We start from the raw sequence: 25,327 nt of genomic DNA, 5'->3' as shown, positions 1-25,327 counted from the left end.
CTGAAGCTCAGAGAAGGTAGAGGACTTGCCTGAGCTCATGCAGCAAACAAGCAGCAGAACCAGGATTAACTCCACATCCTGAGTGGAGTCAACTGCAGAGGCGTGGGAGAAAGACCCTTCCTCTTTCCATTCTGTGGGACTGAGGGGTTCCCTGGGGTCCAAAAGACCCAGGTGGCCTGACCATCCTTGGTGGCAGCAGAATTGTGATGCAGCCTGGTGGCAAGGGGCTCTGTGTTGGTGACATGAGCCTATTCTCACCCTCCCAGCCAGGAATCACAAGTACCTGACAGCTCCTTCCACATCCACTCTGCTGGGCAATGTCGGGAAGGCTCAGGTTTCAGGGGCCTAGCCTCTGTCCCCCTCCAACCTCAAGCCAAGCAGAGTGGGGTGTGGAGCCACCAGGTAGGCAGGCCCAGGCTGGCCACCCTGATAGATGGCCTTGGGTTGGCTCCCAGCTCCATTTTCCACATCCCACCTTTGTGGTTTTTCCTTCTCTGCATACACTCTGTGACGTGACTTACTCATGTCTTTCTTTAAATCAACTCACTTTTTTTAACTTAGCAATGTTAATAATTTTAAAAATTCTATTTTTCAAATAGCTAGTATAGGCATCTGATACATTATTCAAAAACCATGAAAAGGTATAGAAGGAAAATGTTTTCCTCCTACCCTTGTCCCCCAGCCACCCAATTCCTGTAAGAGACATCCAATCTTACTCATTTCCTATGTGTCTTCCAGAGGTGTTCTATGCATATACAAGCAAACGGGTACAAAGTCTATTTATTTTTGTATTTTGCCAAGTGTTTAGACTTTGTTTATTTTCTAAATAAAATAAGTTAGAAACTGTTTCATATCAGTACATACAGATCTTCCTTGCTCTTCTTGTTAAAGGCTGCGTAGTTTTCCAGTGCCGTAATTTATCTCATCCCCAACTGGTGGACGTTGACCTTATGTCCAATCTTTTCTTATTACAAACAATGTTATGATGAATAACCATGTTCATCTGCTATTTTGCTCATTACATATTTATCTGTAGGAAAAATTCTTAGAGATAGAACTGCTGGAACAACAGGCATATGTGTTTTCTAAAACAACTTTATAGAAGTATGATTGACATACCACAAAATTCACCCATTTTAATGGTACAATTCAGTGATTTGTGGTAAGTTTATTAACTTGTACAATCATCATCATAAAATATTTTTAGAGAGATGTCAGCATCATGATGGAGTGAGCTGTTCCTGTAGGCTCTCCCCCCAAGATACAATGAAAAGGACATTCATTCATCAACAGAAGACATCCACACAACCCAATAGACACCTGAGAGATCCACACAACCACATGTCTGAAGGCAGGGGTGCTGGACCACCTGGGAGGCAGTGGAAGGAGAAGCGGATCTCCTCTGCCTCCCCTGCAGCAGTGATCTAGGGTGCAGGACCTCACATGGTGGCCGGTATGTGACTCTGAGAAGAGAAAGGGGGAAAGGCAGCCCTCCACAGGAATGCTTTCACTCTTGGAGTTGCTTCCCAGCCCCCAGGAATGCTCCACACCGAGGCAGCTAAGCCACTGTGGGGGCACCCCCACCACGCCAAGCAGCCCAGGCAGGCAGCCAGTGAGCGCAGAGTGGGAGCTTGGGCAGGAAAGAAGACTCCCTGTCCCCCCGATTCTGCCCAGCGCATCAGCTCGGCCAGTCAGCAAGGGCACGGGATCCCCACCAGACTACCTGAACCAGCGTCTGTGAAGCAGTGGCAGCCAGATACAGAGACCCCCATTGGCACAACTTCCAATGGCTGGGCACAACAGCCAGGGGTCACAATGGGCTCAGAAACACAGCTCCTGCTCCCCTAGTGGTGGCAGGTGGAATCTGCAACCAGATAGTACCACTATACGACGGCAAAGGTCCACTCCACCAAACAGCATGAAGAAATACATTACCACTCCATCGGAAGGAAAATGACAAGTATCCAGAAACCAATCCTAAAGTCACAGAAATTTACCACCTAAATGACAGAAAATTCAAAATATTATGAAGAAACTCAATGAGTTACAGGAAAACTCAGAAAGACAGTTCAATAAACTCAGGAATAAAACTAATGAGCAGAGGGAATTCTTCACATGAGAGATTGAAACTATAAAAAAAAACAGAAATGTTGAAGATAAAGAGCAGAATGAATGAGACTAAAAATATAGAATTCTTAAAACACAGAGCTGATATTACGGAGGACATAATTAGTAATTTAGAGGACAGAAATATAGAAATGCTTGAGGTGGAGGAGAGAGAGAGCTAAGACTAAAAATAAATGAAGAGGGCTTGCCCCATGGCTTAGCGGTTCAGTGCGCTCGCTCCACTGCTGGCGGCCCGGGTTCAGATCCGGGGCGCGCACCGATGCACCGCTTCTCTGGCCATGCTGGGGCCACGTCTCAAATACAGCAACTAGAAGGATGTGCAGCTATGACATACAACTATCTACTGGGGCTTTGGGGGGGGGGAATAAATAAAATCTTTAAAAAAATAAAATAAAAATAAATGAAGAAATTCTCCAAGAAATATCCAATTCCATTAGGAAATGCAACATAAAGATTATACCTATTCCAGAGGGAGAAGAGAGGGAGAAAGAAGAAGAGAGCTTGTTCAAAGAAATCATACCTGAGAATTTCCCAAACCTGAGGAAGGAGCTGGAATTATACATAAATGAAGCTAATAGAACTCCTAATTAAATCAATGTAAAAAGACCTTCTCCAAGGCATGTAATAGTAAAACTGGCAAAAGTCAATGACAAAGAAAAAATGTTAAGGGCAGCAAGGCAGAAGAAAATAACCAACAAAGGGAGCCCTATCAGGCTTTCAACAGGTTCCTCAGAAACCTTACAGGCTAGGAAAGAGTGGAATGATATATTCAAATTCCTGAAAGACAAAAACTTTCAGCCAAGAAGACTCTATCCAGCAAAAATATCCTTCAGATACAATGGAGAAATAAAACTTTCCCAGATAAACAAAAGCTGAGGGAGTTCATCACCACACGACTTCCCCTACAAGAAATGATCAAGAAGGCCCTCATATCTGAAAAAAAAAGAAAGAGTTTACAAAGCCTTGTGCAACGAGACAAATACACAGACAAAATCAGAAAATTGCATCTCTCTCTCAGAACAGGTTAGCAAATACTTAATTACAGCATTAAAGATAAAGGGAAGGAAAGCACCAAAAATAACTATAATCACTTTATTTTAATCACAAACTCACAACACAAAATGGAATAATTTGTGACAACAATAACTTAGACAGGGAAGAGGAAAGGGATGGAACCTGCTTAGGCTAAGGAGATAAGAGGCTATCAGAAAATGGACTATCTTATCTACGATACATTTTATATAAACCTCACAGTAACCACTAAACAAATAATCAGGACAGAGACACAAATGATAAATAAAGAGAAAATGGAGAAAACCATCATAGAGAAATACCAAACTAAATTGGCAGTCTGAAATACATGGGACGATAAACAAGGGAAATACAGAACAACCAGAAAACAAGTGATAAAATGGCAACATTAAGCCGTCTAATATCTATAATCACTCTAAATGTAAATGGATTGAGTTCTCCAATCAAAAGACACAGAGTGGCTGGATGGATTAAAAAACAAGCCCCAACCTTATACTGCCTCCAGGAAACACACCTCAGCGCTAAAGACAAACACAGGCTGAGAGTGAAGGAATGGAAGATGATACTCCCAGCTAATGGCAAACAAAAGAAAGCAGGTGTTGCCATGCTTATGTCAGACAAAGTAGACTTCAAGACAAAAAAGGCAATGAGAGACAAAGAGGGGCAGTATCTACTGATAAAAGGGACATCTACCAAGAGGACATAACACTTATAAATATACATGCACCTAAGACGGGAGCACCAAAGTACATAAAGCAACTATTAACAGACCTAAAAGGAGAAATTAACAGCAACACAATAATAGTAGAGGACCTCAACAACCCACTTTCATCAATGGATATATCATCCAGCCTGAAAGTCAACAAGGAAATAGTGGAATTAAATGAAAAACTAGACCAGATGGACTAATAGGTATGTATATGTATATAACACTCCATTCAAAAACAGCAGAATACACATTCTTCTCAAGTGTACATGGAACATCCTCAAAGATAGACTATAGGTTGGGAAACAAGGCAAGCCTCAATAAATTTAAAATTGAAATCATATCCAGCATCTCTTCTGACCTCAGTGCTGTGAAACTAGAAGTCAAGTACAAGAAAAAAGCCAGGAAAGTCACAAATATGTGACTAAACAATATCCTATGGAGCAACCAATGGATCAATGAAGAAATTAGAGAAATCAAAAAATATCGAGAGACAAATGAGCATGAAAATACATCACCAACTCATACGAGATGCAGCAAAAGCGGTCCTAATAGGGAAATTCATAGCAATACAGGCCCACCTTAACAACCAAGAAAAGTCTCAAATAAATAATCTTAAAACTACACCTAACAGAACTAGAGAAGGAAGAACAAACAAAGCCCAAAGTCAGCAGAAGGAAGGAAATAATAAAAATTAGAGCAGAAATAAGTGAAATAGAGTCCAAAAAAACAGTAGACAGGATTCACGAAACTAAGAGCTGGTTCTTTGAGAAGATAAACAAAATTGACAAACACTTAGCCAGACTCACCAAGAAAAAAAGAGAGAAGACTCAAATAAATAAAATTAGAAATGAAACAGCAGAAATTACAACAGATACCACACAAATACAAAGGAATGTAAGAGAATACTATGAAAAACTATATGCCAACGAATTGGACAATCTCAAAGAAATGGACAAACTCTTAGACTCATACAACCTTCCAAAACTGAATCAAGAAGAAAAAGAGAATCTGATTAGACCAATCACAAGTAAAGAGGTTGAAATACTATTCAAAATCCACCCAAAAAATAAAAGTACAGGACCAGATGGCTTCTCTGGAGAATTCTACCAAACATTCAAAGATTTAATACCTTTCCTTCTCAAATGCTTCCAAAATATTGAAGAAGATAGAACACTTCCTAACACAACTCCAAGGCCAACATTACCCTGATCTCAAAACCAGACAAGGACAACACAAAAAGGAAAATTACAGGCCAATATCGCTGATGAACATAGATGCAAAAATCCTCAACAAAATATTGGCAAGTCAAATACAACAATACATCAAAAGGATCATACACCATGATCAAGTAGGATTTATACCAGGGACACAGGGATGGTTCAACATCCACAAATCAATCAATGTGATACACCACATTAACAAAATGAGGAATAAAAATCACATGATCATGTCAATAGCTGCAGAGAAACCATCTGACGAGCTCCAACACCCATCTATGATAAAAAAAAAATCTAAATAAAATGGGTATAGAAGGAAAGTACCTCAACATAATGATGGTCATATATGACAAACCCACAGCCAATATCATACTTAGTGGTGAAAAACTGAAAGCCAACTTCTGAGAACAGGAACGAGACAGGGTGCTTACTCTCACCACTCCTATTCAACATAGTACTGGAGGTTTTGGCCAGAGAAAGTCAGCAAGAAAAAAAATAAATGGTATCCAAATTGGCAAGGAAGAAGTGAAACTCTTGCAGTTTGCAGATGGCGTGATTCTATATATAGAAAACCCTAAAGAATCTGTCAGAAAGCTATTAGAAATAATCAACAACAACAGCAAAGTTACAGGGCACAAAATCAACTTACAAAAATCAGTTGCATTTCTATGCTCTAATAACGAACTAACAGAAAGAGGGCTCAAGAATACAATCCCCTTTATAATTGCAACAAAAAGAATAAAATATCGAGGAATAAATTTAACCAAGGAATTGAAAGACTTATACAATTATAACTATAAGACATTATTGAAAGAAAACAATGATGACATAAAGGAATGGAAAGATATTCCATGCACATGAATTGGAAGAATAAACATAGTTAAAATGTCCATACTACCTTAAGCAATCTATAAATTCAATGCAATCACAATCACAATCCTGATGACATTCTTCATGGAAACAGAAAAAAGAATCCTAGAATTCATACGGAACAACAAAAGACCCCAAATATGTAAAGCAATCCTGAGAAAAAAGAACAAGCTAGAGGCATCACAATCCATGACTTCAAAATATACTACAAAGCTATAGTAATCAAAACAGCATGGTACTGGCACAGAAATAGACACACAGATCTATGGAACAGAACTGAAAGCCCAGAAATAAAACCACACATCTACAGACAGCTAATCTTTGACAAAGGAGCCAAGAACATAAAATGGAGAAAGGAAAGTCTCTTTGATAAATGATGCTGGGAAAACTGGACAGCCACATGCAAAAGAATAAAAGTAGACCACTTTCTTATGCTATATACAAAAATTAACTCAAAATGGAATAAACACTTGAAGGTAAGACATAAAACCGTAAAACTCCTAGAAGAAAATATAGGCAGTACACTCTTTGACATTGGTCTTAGAGGGATCTTTTCCAACACATGTCTACTCGGACAAGGGAAACAAAGGAAAAAATAAACAAATGGGACTACATCAGACTAAAGAGCTTCTGAAAGGCAAAGGAAATCACGAACAAAATGAAAAGACAGTGCACCAACTGGGAGAAAATATTTGCAAATCATATACCTGACAAGGGGTTAATCTCCAAAATATGTAAAGAACTCATACAACTCAACAACAATAAAAAACAACCCGATCAAAAAATGGGCAGAGGAAGTGAACATGCATTTTTCCAAGGAAGATATACAGATGGCCGAGAGGCACGTGAAAAGATGTTCAACGTCACTAATCATTAGGGAAATGCAAATCAAAACTACAATGAGATATCACCTCACACCTGTTAGAATGGCTATAATCACCAAGACAAAAAATAACAAATGTTGAGGAGGATGTGGAGAAAACGGAACCCTCATACACTGCTAGTGGGAATGCAAACTGGTGCAGCCACTGAGGAAACCAGTATGGAGATTTCTTAAAACATTAAAAGTTGAAATACCCTATGACCCAGCTATCCCACTACTGGGTATTTTTCCAAAGAACTTGAAATCAACAATTCAAAGAGACTTATGCACCCCTGTGTTCATTGCAGCATCATTCACAATAGCCAAGACGTGGAAGCAACCCAAGTGCCCGTCGACTAATGAATGGATAAAGAAGATGTGGTATATACATACAATGCAATACTACTCAACCATAAAAAAGACAAAATCGTCCCCTTTGCAACAACATGGGTGGACCTTGAGGGTATTATGTTAAGCAAAATAAGCCAGACAGAGAAAGACAAACACTGTATGATTTCACTCATATGTGGAAGATAAACAAACACCTGGACAAAGAGAATAGATTAGTTGTTACCAGAGGGGAAGGGGGTTGACGGGGGGGGGGGGGAAGGGGGTTAAAGGACACATATATATGGTGACTGACAAATAATAACATACACCTGAATTTTCACAATGTTATAAACTATTATGACCTCAATAAAAATATATATATGTATATATTTTTGGAGTATTTTCATCCCTCCAATAAGAACCCTCATGGTCATTTACAGTTAATTCTCATTCCCATCCCCTGCCCGAGGCAACCATTCATGTACCTTGTGTCTCTATAGATTTGCCTTTTCTGGACATTTCATATACATAGAATTATATAATATGTGATCTTTTGTATCTGGCTTCCTTCATTTAGCTTAGTGTTTTGTTTTTGTTTAGTTTTAAAGATTTTATTTATTTATTCCCCCCCCCCAAGCCCCAGTAGATAGTTGTATGTCATAGCTGCACATCCTTCTATTTGCTGTATGTGGGACGCAGCCTCAGCACGGCCGGAGAAGCGGTGCATCGGTGCGCGCCTGGGATCCGAACCCGGGCCGCCAGCAGCGGAGCGCGAGCACTTAACCGCTAAGCCACGGGGCCGGCCCGGCTTAGTGTTTTTGAAGTTCGTCCATGACATAGCATGTATCAATAGCTCATTCCTTTTTATTACTGAATAGTATTCTATTGCATGGATATAGCACAGTTTTTTATCTGTTCACCAGTTGATGGAACTTTGAGGGTATTTTCACTTTTGGCTGTTATGAATAATGCTGTGAACATTCACACGCAAGTTATTGGTGGACATATTTTTAAATTCTTCTTGGGTGGACATAGGGAAGTGGAATTGTTGGGTTGTATGATAAATTTAACTTCTTAAGAAACCAACAAACTGTTTTCCAAAGTGGCTGTACCATTTTACATTCCTACCACATTTATGAGACTTCCTGTTTCTCTGCATTCTTGCCAACGTTTGCTATCGTCTGGATTTTTTTATATTATTGTTATTATTATTATAACCACTGTAGTGGGTATAAAATGGCATCTTGTTGTGGTTTTAGTTTGCGTTTCACTAATGACTAATCATGTTGGGCATCTTTTCATGTGCCTATTAGTCATTCTTGTATCATCTTTGGTGATAAGTTTATTCAAATCTTTTGCTCATTTTTAACGGGGTTGTTTGTCTTTATTATTGAGTTTTAGGAGCTCTTTTTATGTTCTGTATAGAAATCTTTTATCATATATGTGTTTTGCAACTATTTTCTCCTAGTCTGTGGCTTGTCTTTCATTTTCTTCATGGTAGCTTTTTAAAAAGTCTTATTGAAGTGAAATTCACATAACAAAATTAACCATTTAAAGTTCAGCAATTCATTAATGGTGTCTTTTGAAGCACAAAACTTTTGAATTTTTATAGTTTAATTTATCAATTTTTTCTTTTATGGATAATGGTTTTGGTGTCATATCTAAGAAATCTTTGCCTAACCCAAGGCCTCAAAAATTTTTCTCCAATATCTTCTTCTCAAAGTCTTACAGTTTGACTCTTCTCTTTAGGTTTCTGATCCGTTTTGAGTTGTTTTCTGTGTATGGTGTGAAATAGGGGTATAAGTTCATCTTTTTACATGTGGATATCCTGACACATGTATTTTTAATTTCAATAGATATGGCGAAATTGTCTGCCCACCACATAATTGGCATCACACCAATCAGCAGTGAGCATGGTTGCTTTCTCACACCCTTGCTAACACAATTGAGATATCAAACTCTTTGTTCTTGGCCAATCTAATAGTGAAAACATAGCATCTCATGGTTTTAAGTTCCTAAATTCCGACTTTACCCACATCCTAAGCATTATCTGTGAAATGACCGGCTCCATGTATTAGCTACCTGCTGTCTCAGTATACATTCCTAAGAAACACCACTGCTAAAAAAAAATTATAATATAGTCTATCAAAAAGTTACAGATGAAATGATATGATGCCTGGAATTTCCTTCAAAATAAGGCATCAGTGGAGGTAATGGATGAAAGCTATTGTTAATGAGTTGATACTTGAAGCTGTGTGAAGCTAGAAATTCATTATACTGTCTTCTCTTCTTTTATATATGTTTGAAATTTTTCATAACTAAAAGGTTTTTACTTTTTCCCTTGTCTTTTCCTTTGTGTTTATTCTTTTTTGTTTTTGATTTTTTTTTTTTTTGCTGGGAAACATTTGCCCTGAGCTAATATCTGTTGCCAATCTTCCTCTCTCTCTTTTTTGCCTCCCCAAAGCCCCAGTATATACCTGTATATTCTGGTTGTAGGTCCTTCTAGGTCTTCTATGTGAGGTGCCGCCACAGCATGCCTATTGATAGATGAGTGGTGCGTTTCCAGACCTGGGAACCAAACCCCAGGCCACCGAAGTAGAGCACCCCAAACTTTAACCACTAGGCCATCAGGGCTGGCTTGAAAACTTTCTTTAAAATGAGTATTTATGGCACCACCTAAAACCATCTTGTGTACATCCATCAGTGCACAACCCCTTGGAAGTTGCTGGCTTAAAGTTAAGAGTAAGGGCTCTAGGGCCGGCCCCGTGGTTTAGCGGTTAAGTGCGTGCGCTCCGATGCAGGCGGCCCGGGTTCGGATCCCGGGCGCGCACAGACGCACTGCTTCTCCGGCCATGCTGAGGCCGCGTCCCACATACAGCAACTAGAAGAATGTGCAACTATGACATACAACTATCTACTGGGGCTTTGGGGGGAAAATAAATAAATAAATAAAATTATAAAAAAAAAAAAAAAAGAGTAAGGGCTCTAGAGTCAGGCTGACCAAATTTGAATCCTGCCTCCACCAGTTACTAGCTGATCTCAGGCAAGTTGTCAAACCCCTCTGGAACACAGTTGCCTCATCTGAAAAATCAAGCACTAACTTCAATTGAACACTTACTATGGTCCTCTTCTGTGTTAACGCTCTCCAATTTTATCCCCCCCACATCCCTAAGAGGTAGGGTACTACTATTAGTCCTGTTTCATAGATGCAGAAACGGCCTGATCGCAGGTGACTGGACCATTTGATCCTGCAGGACCTGCCCCTCCTCCCAAGCTTAGAAGGTCCTCAAGGACTAGAAACAGGCACACATCCCTGTAATCAAGAGGCCACCTCATGAATCAAGGCTGAGTTCTAAGACGCCGAGAAGTGTTTCTGGTTTGACGACACCTTCCCAGCTTGTGTAAAGTGACAGGATGCTTGTGCCTTCATTTTATCTTTGCCTGAGGGATTTGCAGGCATGACTTTAATTTTTTTTTTTTTTTAAGAGATGTAGATTCTGATTTAGGACAGACATTTCCAGTGAGAACTGTAGGCAGGAAATGATTCTGATCTGCAATCTGTAGAGATGGGCCAGTGGCCTTTCCTAGGAGAAGGACTTGAGGTTTGAGAACAAGGAAACAGGGAACTGAGGATAATAAGCAGGACTAGAAGAAGCTCTGACTGCCATTCATGATCTAAGGGAGTTCTTTGGTCCTGCGATTGCTCACCTGAATTTCAGTCCTCCCAAAAACTGCAGGAGGAGGCGATGAGAGCTCTTTATGGATATTTATTTTTATAACTTTTTTTCCTACTTCTGTATTCAGTACAGAAAATCTGAAGGATACGGAGAAGCACAAAGTTTCTTCTTTACATTCATCCAAGAAGAGGCAGTTGTGAAGTAGTTGAAAGAGACACTCCTGAGTTTAAATCCCAAGTCTGGTTCTTGCGTTCTCTGTGAGTTTTGGCAAGTCACTGAACCCTTCTGAACCTCTGTTTCCTCCTCTAGAAAAATGGCAAACACAATATCTCCTACCTCATCCGGGATGAATATAGGCACATCTAGTTCAGGGCATACAGTGGGCACTCAATAAATGTGTCTCTGTCTCTTCTTTTCACAATTTACAAAGACGTTTTCTTTTTCTTTTTTTTTTTTGTGAGGAAGATCCGCCCTGAGCTAACATCCATGCCAGTCCTCCTCTTTTTGCTGAGGAAGACTGGCTCTCAGCTAACATCTATTGCCAATCCTCCTCCTTTTTTTCCCCAAAGCCCCAATAGATAGTTGTATGTCATAGTTGCACATCCTTCTAGTTGCTGTATGTGGGACGCGGCCTCAGCATGGCCGGAGAAGTGGTGCGTCGGTGTGCGCCCGGAATCCGAACCCCGGGCCACCAGTAGCGGAGCGCACACACTTAACCGCTAAGCCATGGGGCCAGCCCCTACGAAGAAGTTTTCGTTCAAGTATTCTCTGAGCACCGTTAAGTTGTTACTACATGCCAGGGGAAATACAGGGATGGATAAGACTGGTTCTTTTCCCTTGATGGGCTTGTGGTTTGGGGAGGGAGGAAAACTTACAAGATTAAATGGTCCAGTCCGCTGCCTTTAGATAAAAAAGGACATGTGACCTCAACTTCCAAACGTCAGCAAAGGCCCAGAGAGGCCAGGTCATACAGCAAGTAAATGGTAGGGAGGGGACTGGAACCCAATTAGGAGAAATATTGGGACAGAGGCAATGAGAGTGGGATTTTGGAAATAAAATTATGCTAGTTTGTAGCTCAAAAGGGAGGAACATTAGGAGATGGAGATGCCTGTGAATGGATCAGGACTTACAAACCCAGCCCTGAGGATGGACTGCGTTTTTCTTGTGCAGGATTTACTCCTCCTCTGACAACATTTTACTATGAAAAATTTCAGAAAGTTAAGGCATGGAAAAAGATACTCCATGCAAATGACAAAGAAAAGAAAGCTGGGGTAGCAATACTTCGATAAAATAGACTTTAAAACAAAATCTGTAACAAGAGACAAAGAAGGGCACTATACAATGATAAAGATAACAAGCCAAGAAAAGGATATAACACTTGTAAATATCTATGCACCCAACATAGGAGCACCTACATATATAAAGCAATTATTAACAGACATAAAAGGAGAAATAGACAGTAACACAATAATAGGAGGGGACTTGAACGCTCCACTTATGTCAATGGATAGATCATCCAAACAGAAGATCAATAAATGAACCTTTGGCCTTAAATGAACCATTAAACCAGATGGACTTAGTAGATGTATACGGAACATTCCATCCAAAAATCGCAGAATACATGTTCTTTTTGAATGCACATGGAACATTCTCCAGGATAGACCACATATTAGGCCACAAAACATTTCTCAATAATTTAAGAAGATTGAAATAATACCAAGCATCTTTCCTGACCACAATGCTATGAAACTAGAAATCAACTACAAGAATAAAATTGCAAAAGCCATAAATATATGGAAATTAAACAAAACGCTACTGAACAACTATTGGGTCAATGAAGAAATCAAAGGAGAAATCAGAAAATACCTGGAGAAAAATGAAAATACGACATGCCAAAATTTATGGGATACAGCAAAAGTGGTTCTAAGAGAGAAGTTTATAGCAATACAGGCCTACCTCAACAAATGAGAAAAATCTCAAATAAACAATCTAACAGTGCACCTAAAGGAACTGGAAAAAGAAGAAGAAACAAAGCCCAAAATCAGTAGAAAGAAGGCAATAATAAGAATCAGAGCAGAAATAAATGATATAGAGACTAAAAAAAATAGAAAAAAATTCAATGAAACTAACAGCTGATTCTTCGAAAAGATAAACAAAATTGACAAACCTTTAGCTAGACTCAACACAAAAAAACAGAGAAGGCTCAGATAAATAAAATCAGAAATGAAAGAGGAGAAATTACAATGGACACCTCAGAAATACAAAAGATTATAAGAGAACACTACGAAAAGCTATATGCCAACAAATTGGATAACCTAGAAGGAATGGCTAAATTCTTAGAATCATACAACCTTCCAAAACTGAATCAAGAAGAAACAGAGGTCCGGCCCCGTGGCTTGGCAGTTGAGCGCGCGTGCTCTGCTGCTGGCGGCCCGGGTTCGGATCCCGGGCGCGCACCGACGCACCGCTTCTCCGGCCATGCTCAGGCCGTGTCCCACGTACCGCAGCTAGAAGGATGTGCAACTATGACATACAACTATCTACTGGGGCTTTGGGAGAAAAAAAATTAAAAAAATAAAATAAAAAAGAAGAAACAGAGATTTTGAATAGACCAATCACCAGTAAGGAGATCAAAATGGTAATCAAAACCTCCCAAAAAGTAAATGTCCGGGACCAAACGGGTTCTCAGGAGAATTCTACCAAACATTCTAGGAAGATCTAATACCTATCCTTCTCAAACACTTCCAAAAAATTTAAGAGGAGAGGGAGCTTCCTAACATATTTCATAAGGCCAACATTACCCTGATACCAAAACCAGACAAGGACAACACGAAAAAAAGAAAATTACAGGCCAATATCACTGATGAATAGCAATGCAAAAATCCTCAACAAAATACTAGCAAATTGAGTACAACAATACATTAAAAAGATCATATACCACGATCAAGTGGAATTTATTCCAAAGATGCAGGGATAGTTCAACATCTGCAAATCAATAAACATGATACCCCACATTAAGAAAATAAAGAATAAAAATCACATGATCATCGCAATAGATGCAGAGAAAGCATTTGACAAGATCCAACATCCATTCATGATAAAAACTCTCAAAATGCGTATAGAAGGAAAGTACCCCAACATAATAAAGGCCGTATATGACAAACCCACAGCCAACATCATACTTAACAGTGAAAAACTGAAAGCTATCCCTCTGAAAATAGGAACAAGATAAAAGTGCCCACTCTCACCACTTGTATTCAACATAGTACTGGAGGTTTTGGCCAGAGCACTTAGGCAAGAAAAAGAAATAAAAGGGATCCAAATTGGAGGAAGAAAGAGGTGAAACTCTTGCTGTTTGCAGACGACATGATTCTATATATAGAAAACCCTAAAGAATCCATCATAAAGCCAGTAGAAATAACGAACAACTACAGCAAAGTGGCAGGGTACAAAATCAGCAAAAAAAGCAGTTGCATTTCTAGACACTAATAACGAACTAGCAGAATGAGAAATTAAGAATACAATCCCATTTACAATTGCAACAAAAAGAATAAAATATCTGGGAGTAGGGCCGGCCCCGTGGCTTAGCGGTTAAGTACGCGTGCTCCACTGCTGCCGGCCCGGGGTTCAGATCCCGGGCGCGCACGGACGCACAGCTTCTCCGGCCATGCTGAGGCCGTGTCCCACATACAGCAACCAGAAGGATGTGCAGCTATGACATACAACTATCTGCTGGGGCTTTGGGGGAAAAAAATAAATAAATAAAATTATAAAATATCTAGGAGTAAAGTTAACCAAAGAGGTGAAAGACCTGTACACTGAAAACTATAAAGCATTGTTGAAAGAAAATGAAGAAGACACAAAGAAATGGAAAGATATTCCATGATCTTGGATTGGAAGAATTAACACAGTAAAATGTCCATACTTCCTAAAGCAATCTACAGATTCAAGGCAATCCTTATCAAAGTTCCAATGACATTTTTCACAGAAATAGAAGAAAGAATCCTAAAATTTATATGGAACAACAAAAGACCCCGAGTAGCCAAAGGAATCCTGAGAAAAAAGAACAAGGCTGGAGGTATCACGCTCCTTGATTTCAAAATATACTACAAAGCTATAGTAATCAAAACAATGGTACTGGCACAAAAACAGACACACAGATCAATGGAACAGAATTGAGAGCCCAGAAATAAACCCACACATCTATGGATAGCCAATGTTTGACAAGGGAGCCACAAACATACAATGGAGAAAGGAAAGTCTCGTCAATAAATGGTGTTGGGAAAACTGGACAGCCACATGCAAAAGAATGAAAGTCGACCATTATCTTATACCATACACAAAAATTAACTCAAAATGGATTAAAGACTTGAATACCATGTCTGGTATTTGAAACAATAGAAAAAATAAACGAATGGGACTACATCAAACTAAAAAGCCTCTGCACCGCAAAGGAAACCATCAACATAATGAAAAGACAACCTAACAATTGAGAGAAGATATTTGCAAACCATATATCTGATAAGGGGTTAATATCCAAAATATATAAAGAACTCATACATCTCAACAACAAAAAAACTAACAATGCAATTAAAAAATGGGCAAAAGATCTGAACAGACAATTCTCCAAAGAAGATATACAGATGGCCAACAGGCACATGAAAAGATGTTCAACATCCCTAATTATTCGGGAAATGCAAATCAAAACTACAATGAGATATCAACTCATAACCGTCAGAATGGCTACGATTAATAAGACAAGAAATAACAAGTGTTGGAGAGGATGTTGAGAAAAAAGAACTCTCATACACTGCTGGTGGGAATGCAAACTGGTGCAGCCACTATGGAAAACAGTATGGAGTTTCCTCAAAAAATTAAGAATAGAGGGGGCTGGCCCGGTGGCGCAGCGGTTAAGCGTGCACACTCCACTTTGGCGGCCCGGGGTTTGCAGGTTCGGAACCCCAGGCGCGCACCGATGCACTGCTGGTCAAGCCGTGCTGTGGCGGCATCCCGTATAAAGTAGGGGAAGATGGGCACAGCTGTTAGCCCAGAGCCAATCTTCTGCAGCAAAAAGAGGAGGATTGGCATCAGAAGTTAGCTCAGGGCTGATCTTCCTCACACACAAAAAGTTAAGAATAGAACTACCATACGATCCAGCTATTCCACTGCTGGGTATTTAACCAAAGAACATGAAAACACAAATGCATAAAGATATATACACCCCTAAGTTCATTGCGGCATTATGCACAATAGACTTGGAATTCACAATTCCAAGATTTGGAAACAACCTAAGTACCCATCAAGGGAGGATGGATAAAGAAGATGTGGTATACATACACAATGGAATACTACTCAGCCATAACAAAAGATGAAATCTTGCCATTTGCAACAACATGGATGAAGCTTGAGTGTATTACGCTAAGCAAAATAAGTCAGAGGGAGAAAGTCAAACGCCTTATGATCTCACCAATAAATAGAAGATAAAAATGACAACAACAACAACAAACACACACATAGATACAGAGATTATATTGGTGGTTACCAGAGGGGAAGGGGGGGAGGAGGGCAGGCAAAAGGGGTGATTAGGCACACGTGTATGGTGATGGATGGTAATTAGTCTTTGGGCGGTGAACATGATGTAATCTACAGAGAAATTGAAATATAATGATGTACACCTGAAATTTATATAATGTTATAAACCAATGTTACCTCAATTAAAAAAAAAATTCAAACATATAGAACAAATATGCCCCCCAGGCTGATAACCAGGATTCATTGTCATAGGTCAGAGCTCCTTCCTGCTCATTTTTCAAAATAATCCTGGAGAATAAAATGTCTCTTAACTCATTTGGTTTGGGAAAGCCCTGTACGCCAAGAATCTAATATGCAGCTTAGCATGTTAGAGGCTCTGAGACAGCCTGAAGTCAAGACACAAGGTGAATTTGGTTTAATTTAGCATTTCTGAAACTCATTGAATCACAGAACTATTATAAATGGTAAAATACTTTAGGAAACGCTGCAGAATATAACCAAGTCTGGGAAGAACTAGTCGTGTCATGCCAGGGTTGAGAGTCACTGCTCAGGAGAAATATGAGGGGCATTAGAGCCTGGCATTGGAGATCTTCTGGTTTAACTTCATCTGATAATAATCTTCTTCCTAGTTCACAGTTGAAGAAACTGAGGATTAGAAAAGTTAAGTAATTAACATAACATCACACAGTGCTATTTTTTTTTTTGGAGGAAGATTGGCCCTGAGCTAACATCTTTTGCCAATCTTCCTCTTTATTTTTTTCCTCCCAAAGCCCCAGTACATAGTTGTATATCCTAGTTGTAGGTCCCTCTAGTTCTTCTATGTGCTGTGAGTAGGTCCGCACCCAGGATCCGAACCAGCCAACCCCAGGCCGCTGAAGCAGAACGTTGGAACTTAACCGCTGTGCCTTCGGGCCCCAGATCACGCAGTTCTTAATTGGCAGAGCCAGAATTCCAACCTAGCTGTTTAACTCCAGAACCTATGCTCAAAACTAATGTCCCTTACTGTCTTCCCTCGCACTAGGAAAAGAGGATATTCTAGACGTATCAGGGAAGTAAAAGCAGGAAAGGGGCTGGAGCACATCAGCAGTGATTGATCACCTTCAATGTGCCAGCTTCTCCACTTTATAAATATACCTCATTTATCCTCAAGACAACCCTGCAAGATAGATATTACAGTACCCTATTTGCAGATGAGAAAACTTGAGTCTTAAGGAAGTTAAGGAGGTTGCCTAAGGACACACAGCTGTTAAATGGCAGAGTAAGGGTTCAAATCAGGTGTGCCTGGCTCCAAAGCTCTGGGAAATGGAAAGTAGGAATACAGGAAACACAGGTCCATCCATATACAGGACACTGAGTCCATTTTCCAGGGCCTTCTTGGATTTCCCCTTTGCCTTCCCTCAGAGGACACCTTGCTCTTAGTCCCTGGCTCCAGGCCACCAGCCAGGCTAACGAGAACCTGCCAGCTTAATCCCAAGATGTGATCTATCCAGCCAACCTGTCCTCCTCTCCCTACCCTGGGACTTCCCAGAGTGCCCTCCACTCCTCCCACTGCTCTGCAGCTCTGGGCCTCCAGAAACATCTGACTTTGCTCCTTCTGTCTCTCTTGGAAGCACTGAACAAGAAATCCAGAAAGATCAGCAGAAAAGAAGAAGAGATCTTCCAAGGTAGGCCTGGGAGTTCTCATCGTGGGGGTGGGACCAGACTTAAAAGCGGAGGACCCCATGTTCTGGCTAGGAACTGAATGAAGGATTTTTCAGGCCTACAAGAAGAAGAGAAGCTGAAAGCTACCAAAAGGCTTCCTGGCCTGGAGCCCTGAACCAGACTCCACAGAAGCCCAGGGAGCTGAGGTTCGCTGAGCAAAATAGCTTACCTGCTGAAAAGCATCTCTCTATACTAGCTAGCCCCCTGCCCGAAATTTCACCATCATTCATTCTTATGGATGAATGCAGTGTTTCCCAAACCTCAGTCATTTCAGCACCATTTCCACAACTTTTGCCATATCTAAGTTTCACCTGTTTATTTTTATTTTGGCTGAGGAAGATTGGCCCTGTGCTAACATCTGTTGCCAATCGTCCTTTTTTTATATGTGAGCCTCCCCGACAGCATGGCCACTGACAGACAAGTGGGGAAGGTCCGCGCCCAGGGAACCAAACCCAGGCCACCGAAGCAGAGCCTGCCAAACTCGGCCACTGGGGCTGGCCCTCACCTGTTTATTTAATATATTTGTTTAAAATTAAAACTTAAAAAATTATATAACTCTGATAGAAAAACAGTATCACTTGCCATAAATAGAAGCTAACCATAAAAATAAGTGAAAAATGAAAATACAACCTTGTTAGTGAATTCTGGCTGGATGGTGTTGCCTGCCAGAGGCTCTAAATCTGAGGCTTGCTCTCTGCGTTAAAAGGAAGATTAGAGAGTGTTGGGGAAGCATTAAGGATACATTGGCACCAAACTGAGCCTTTCAAGTTGAAAGAGATTGAAAAAAGAATCCTTTCCCAGCATGTGATCCAGCGTCATTTAATATTCATATACCACCTAAAATCATACCGCCATGGTACAGGCTCCCACACTGGGAAATACTGGATTAAGGCATTGTTGAAATGCACATGTTATTCCTGTCTCGGTGTGCCTTCATTTATCAGATCAACTGTAACCAGAGCAGAAAGTACTGGACTAGGCATTGGGAGGTACGACCTGGCACTGTGTGACCTTGAGAAAGTTCTTGCTCCTCTCTGTAAAGTGAACAAGCAGATCAGATGATTGACAGAACTGACAGATCTATTTACATGCTAGGTAGTGGGAATAGAGTAGTGAACAAGAGAGATACATCCCTGCTCTCATGGAGTTTACATTCTTGTGGGGGAAAACAGGAGAACAGGAGGTAACCAATAAAGGGGTAAAATAAATTCAGATGATGACAAACGCTGTGAAGGAGTTAAAGTATGGTAATGAGACAGAGTGAAGGGAAGAGTGGTCAGGGAAGGCCTCTGGAAGGAAGCAGCACTTAAAGACTGAAATCTCAGTAATCTCGAGCAGCAATGTCCAACAGAAATACAATGTGAGCCACATATATAATTTTAAAGTTTCTAGTAGCCGCATTAAAAAAAGTCAAAAGAAACAGGTGCAATTAATTTTAATAATATTTTATTTAACCCAATATATCCAAAATATTATCATTTTAATATGTAATGAATATAAAGTTATTGAGATATTTTACATTTTTTAGGGTGCTAAGTCTTTGAAACCTGGTACATATTTTACACTCTCAATTCCAGTGCTAATTTTTTACAAAGTGAAGTATAGTCCTAACAAAACAACAAAGTTGTGTTTAACGGATAAAACATTTTATACTCCGTTTTAAATTTAAATTAATTAAACAAAATTGGAAAATTCAACTCCTCAGTTGCACTAGACACATTTCAAATACTCAGTAGCCACATAAGGCTAGTGGCTACCTGTACTGGACAGCACAGCAAAGAATGACCCCAGGAAAGGGAGCAGTAAGGTCAAAGCCCCCGCAGCAGGAACTCATTTGCCGTGCTCGGTGCACACAAGGAAGGCCGGCGGGGCACCGTGCTCAAGACTGCTCGGAAAGGTGGACGGAGCCAAACCAGAGAGGGCCTCAAGGGTCAAAGTTTATGTTTCACTCTGAGTGCAAACAGAAATCACTGGGGGCTTTAAGGCGGAGTGGGATGCCATCCTAGGTCCGCGGAGAGGTCCCATGGTGCACTGGAGACGGACTGTAAGGGGGCCAGAGCAGCAGACAGAAGATAGTGGCCTGGCCAGCGGTGAAGTGGGTGGCCTCCGGATCTATTGTGAAGGCAGAACTAAGAGGATCGCGGATGCCCTGGGAGGGGACGACAGAGATGGTAGTTAAAAACTGTAGAGATGAGTGGGATCCCCAAGGGAGAAAAGAGGGCCAGGCCGGAGCCAGCTCAGTTTTGATGAGGCACGGGGGACATTATGGGGGCAGCAAGCAGGGACCTGCTGGGGTGCCCTGTGGGCAGGGGCGAGCGGGCGGTGGCAGCGGGTGGGGATGTCGGGTCGGCGGCATCCATAGCTCCCAGGCAGGGGTGAGGACGGGTGGGGCGGGCGTGGCTGGCTCGGGCAGCCCCGGCGTTTCCCCGCAGAAAAACGCTTCGATGAAGAAGGTGGCGCGGCCGCGGCCCCTGCCGCCCGCCCCCTGCGTGGCCACCCGCGACAGCTGCAAGCCGCCGGCGCCCGCCTGCTGCGACCCGTGCGCCTCGTGCCACTGCCGCTTCTCCCGCAGCGCCTGCTCCTGCCGCGTGCTCAACCCCGCCTGCTGAGCCCGCCCGCCTCCCGGCCGCCGGCGGGGCTCCCTGGGGACCCTCGGGGCCCTTCCGGGGCGGCTGATCTCTAGTAGGTGAGGCTTCCTAGGACTGGGCGCGGGCGCGGCTCCCGAGGCTGGCGCGCAGCTTTCGGGAGCCGGGACTTCAAGCAGAATTGGCTTGGGTTGGACTAAAATCCAAATATATGTAGGCTGCTCCAAGGTGTGTGGCTGTTTCTTTAAAGGGCAGGAAAGCTTGCTTTTCCTTCGCCGAGTCCCCTTCGCCGCCCAAGTCCCGCCGACTGCGCACGCGCTGTCTCCTGGGCCTGGAGAAACCCGGTTACCCAGCCCTAGGGCTGCGCTCCTGGTAAACTCTGCTCTGGTTCCGGGCACTGGAGACAATGCTGCCCCCTACCTTTAAACCTCGGAACACCCGAAACTGCCTCCAAAACCAGGAATGCACGCCAGCCAGCAGAAAGGAGACATTAAGGAACCTCCATTCAGTCTTTCACCCTTTCCTCCCTTCTAAGGATTTCCCCCCACTCCTGAGAAAAACGAGAAAGGCTACGACTCCATACACAGTCTCACTGGGCGGTCTGTCCTGGGGATCTGGGGATCTATGGCTGGGTCCCTACAGCCAGAAGGCTCTGGCCTGAGGATCCTAGAGCTTTAGGAGGCTTCCAAACCAAGGTGCCACTTGTGCCCACTCCTCCCTTTCTCCCAGGGTTGCCAGAGGTGCTGGGGCCTGGGAGGAGTTTCTCCCACTCCCAGGCTGAATGAACACTGACCGTTGGTCGCCAGGCATTTTTAACTCTGACAGCCTAGAGTTTGGGCTCCCAAGTCAGAAGCAGGGGTTCAGGAATCCTTCCTCACTCCCCACTTCAACCCTGTCAGCCAGTAAGGAGGCTTTGGGTCTGGGCTTGGTGAGCAGGCAGCAACCTTTGTCCCGGATCATCAGGGCCTGTCGCTTAAAGTGTCCCAAGCCATCGTCTGAAATACCATCCTTAGAGATTCTCTGAGTCTGTGAGAAACTGAGTGCAGCATTATATCTCTGGAAGGACGCCGAGAGGGAAGCACTGGGGATACTGCTTTGGGGAAAGAGGGGTAAGAGGCAGGAGCTGGGTCTGTGAGGAAGGACCAGCCAGGGTCAGGGGTCACATGGAAACTTCCAGCACATCCAGGGGCAAGGGCTCTAAATGACATCATCTACTCGTACTGCTTGGCTGGGGGCATCCCTGCCAGTAGGGGGAAAGCTGCGATGTCCCCCGTCAGCACCTCGCAGCAGCTGGACCTCTTCCCCAAAGAAACACTATAAGCAAGAAAGAGGAAGCTGCACACAGTGGTGGTATAAGATGCTTTTAACAAGGCCTATGCCCAAGAAAGATTCTAGAGAGAGCCTGTGAGACAGGATGATGTGGAGCAGTTGCCTCAGCCCTGATAACCACCATGTATCTCTGTCCCTGGAGGTGAGGACAGTGGTGCTCAAGGGCTAGCACCAGTGAGGCCACCTCCCCTGGCCCACTTGTCCACTTGCAATCTTCCATTTTCAGATTCCTTAAAACTTCCTCCTTTCCAAGGACCTTTTTGCAACTGGAGACCCAGGTTGTGCCTGCAGTGACATAGCCAGTATGGAATCAAGGAGGCACATATCAGACCCTGGACTGGATAGAGTGGGAACCACCTGGACAGAGCCCAAGAAAAAAGATGAGTGCCCCAGGCTAGGCTGTGGACACAGTTCTGCACACTGGGCAAGTCTCTGTGTTTCTCTGGGCTTCCATTTACTTGTCTATAAAATGGGAAATAATCATTCCTGCTCTTCTTGTTACAAATCTGAGATAGTGATGCTTCATGTGCCTTAACACAAGAAGTACACACACACACACACACACACACACACAGAATAGCTCTAGTTGCTTGTTTTGTTTTCTGTCATTTAGGCGGCAGGTCCACAGGGCAAGAACCTTTTGTTCCTTGTACCACAGCGGCTGCTGAGTAAATGTCATCAGTAATGAGAATATGGGGAACATACTGCAGCCACTGCTCCTGTTTTCCAGACATTGCTCACCAACCAGGCACCATTTGGTCCCCAGGGGTGAGGATGCAGATGCAAAGCCAAAGACCCAGTCCATTAGTGACAGTACCACTTGGCTGCTGGATCCAGACAACTACATGGAAGACCAACCCATTCACTCATTCAGCAAATGTGTATTGAACACCTACTATGTGCCAGGCATTGCGCCAGGTGCTGTGAATACTGTGGTGAATAAGTCCAATATGGATCTTCTTATAGAGCTTATGGTCCAGGGGGCCATGCCTATTGGTCCTTGTTAGAGACTAGAACCATTGTTAGCATATGTAGTCTATTCCTCAGACTCTCAGTTCTTGCTTCTGTTGATTCAGAACCCTGTTTAGGTATTTATCTGCTCAAGTTTCCCTTCAGCTTGAGTTCCTAAGATTCCTCCACCTTTTCAGAATTCCTCCTCAAACCTTAGGGTCCAGAGAGCACGGTTCTGGGCTTTTGCAAAACCCTGCCTGAGGGACCAGAATTGAAACACTTCTGTGGGCCGGCAAAAAGGGACCCTCTTTTCCTCCCTGGCTGCTTGAGGATCCACCACTATCATGAACGACACAGTAACTATCCGGACCAGGAAGTTCATGACCAACCAACTAGTTCAGCAGAAACAAATGGTCATCGATGTCCTTCACCCTGGGAAGGCAACAGTACCTAAGACAGAAGTTCGGGAAAAACTAGCCAAAATGTACAAGACCACACCAGATGTCATCTTTGTATTTGGATTCAGAACCCATTTTGGTGGTGGGAAGACAACTGGCTTTGGCATGATTTATGATTCCTTGGATTATGCAAAGAAAAATGAACCCAAACACAGACTTGCAAGACATGGCCTGTATGAGAAGAAAAAGACCTCAAGAAAACAGCGAAAGGAACGCAAGAACAGAACGAAGAAAGTCAGGGGAACTGCGAAGGCCAATGTCGGTGCTGGCAAAAAAAAGGAGTAAAGATTCTGCAGTGACTTTATCTGTGGTGATTGTGGAGATTTTTCATGAGAGGATTAATAAACTAAGATCTTCTAAAAAAAAAAAAAAAAAGACTTCTGTGGCTCAGAGCTATGGTTCCACTGTTATGAAGATCTGCGACCCCCTGCCTTTCCCACACCATCATTCGTTCTCTTTCTCTCTGTCATACACACATCATGAACTCTGTCCTAGAAAGATTTGTTCCACTTGTATGACTGTTGATTCAGGATCATTTCTTCCTATAGGGCATGGCCTTAAACCCGTGCCCAGAGTTCTCACAGCGTGGCCTGAACAAGTCACTAACCCCTTGATGCTGCTACCGTTTCCCCATTTGCAAAATGAAGAGCAAATCAGTCAGAGTGTTTTGGTTGCAAACAGCAGCAACTATTCTGGCTAGCCTAAGCAAAAAATAAAGCAGGGCAGGGAGGGTAGTCTACTGGAGAGGTCTGGGGACATGAAAGTATCAAAGAGAAAGCCATACAACCAGCCTCAGAAAAGACAGGACCCTGAGGGGTGCTAAAGGAGCCAGGTCAAAGAAACCAATGGGCGATGTCTTCACAAGGCCAGGCAAGGGCAAGGCCACGGGTAAGTCATCTCCAACCACGTCAGTTCTTGCATTGGACTATTCATAATTGAAATTCCCAAGAGAGAGATTGTGATTGACCTGAAGTGATGCCCAGGAAAGGGTGGTCCATCTTCACTGACAGTCCTACAAAGTCTGGAATATGAGAGGGGTAATTCCCTCAGAGAAAATCAAGGATACAGTTGCTGGGGGGCAAAATCCACAACTGGCCACTATGAGAGAGCTGGACTCCAGATTTATTCTAAGGATACTTCCAGCCCCAGAAATTCTGCAACATAATCTGAAGCGATGGTTTTCTTTTGTTTTGTTTTGTTAAAGAGAGGTACCCTTTCCTCAGTTGAAATCTTCAGGGGGAACCACATTATATAATACACATTAAAGCAGTTTTAAGTTAGTATAACATTATAATGATGCACATAATAATTTGAAATCAGGGATTAGAGATTAACAGTTGCCCTCCTATATCAGCCTCAGCAACCAGTTTGTTTCCATCTTTTGTTTTGGTTGTGCGGTACTGAGAAAGGTCTAATTCATGCAGAGAAGTTGTTGCAGAAAGGTTTTAACAGCTCACCCTGGGACCTCAGGACAGTCTTCTGTTAAACAGAAACAGCAAGAGGTTGATTTCAAAATCTGGTCCAGGGGGTCTCCGGTGTGTTCAAATTGGTGCATGGCACATTTAAACACGCATGTTTTTATTACATCTTTTAAATGGCTTCAATGTTCTTGAAAGTAGAAATTGAAGGAGCTGGCCCAGTGGCGTAGTGGTTAAGTTCACACGCCCTGCTTTGGAGGCCCGGGGTTCTCGGGTTTGGATCCTGGGCACAGACCGATGCACTGCTTGTCAAGCCATGCTGTGGCGGCGTCCCATATAAAGTAGAGGAAGATGGGCATGGATATTAACCTAGGGCCAATCTTCCTCAGCAAACAAGAGGAGGATTGGCAACAGATGTTAGCTCACGGCTCATCTTCCTCAAAAGAAAAAAGAGTAGAAATTGAAGCACATGGTTCTATGGAAGCAATATACTTCAAAAACCACTACCCTGAGGAGTAGCAGGGCCTCA

General features: G+C 42.4%; 1 protein-coding gene and 1 pseudogene across 1 annotated transcript; both read left to right on the top strand.

Moving 5' to 3' along the window:
* LOC131418180 (agouti-signaling protein-like) overlaps positions 1-21,086 on the top strand; it is a 36,574-nt pseudogene extending 15,488 nt beyond the window's left edge.
* A 2,165-nt stretch (positions 21,087-23,251) lies between these two features.
* Positions 23,252-23,755, top strand: LOC131418134 (small ribosomal subunit protein eS24-like). Its single transcript, XM_058562132.1, has one exon. It carries the CDS (start codon positions 23,267-23,269, stop codon positions 23,663-23,665), a length of 399 nt encoding a protein of 132 aa, XP_058418115.1. The 5' UTR covers positions 23,252-23,266; the 3' UTR covers positions 23,666-23,755.
* The last annotated feature ends 1,572 nt before the right edge of the window (positions 23,756-25,327 follow it).

This window comes from Diceros bicornis, chromosome 19 (genome assembly GCF_020826845.1).
Source record: "Diceros bicornis minor isolate mBicDic1 chromosome 19, mDicBic1.mat.cur, whole genome shotgun sequence".
Lineage (NCBI taxonomy): Eukaryota > Metazoa > Chordata > Mammalia > Perissodactyla > Rhinocerotidae > Diceros > Diceros bicornis.
Note: the sequence above shows the minus strand (reverse complement) of the source record. Positions and strands in the feature narration are given on the sequence as shown.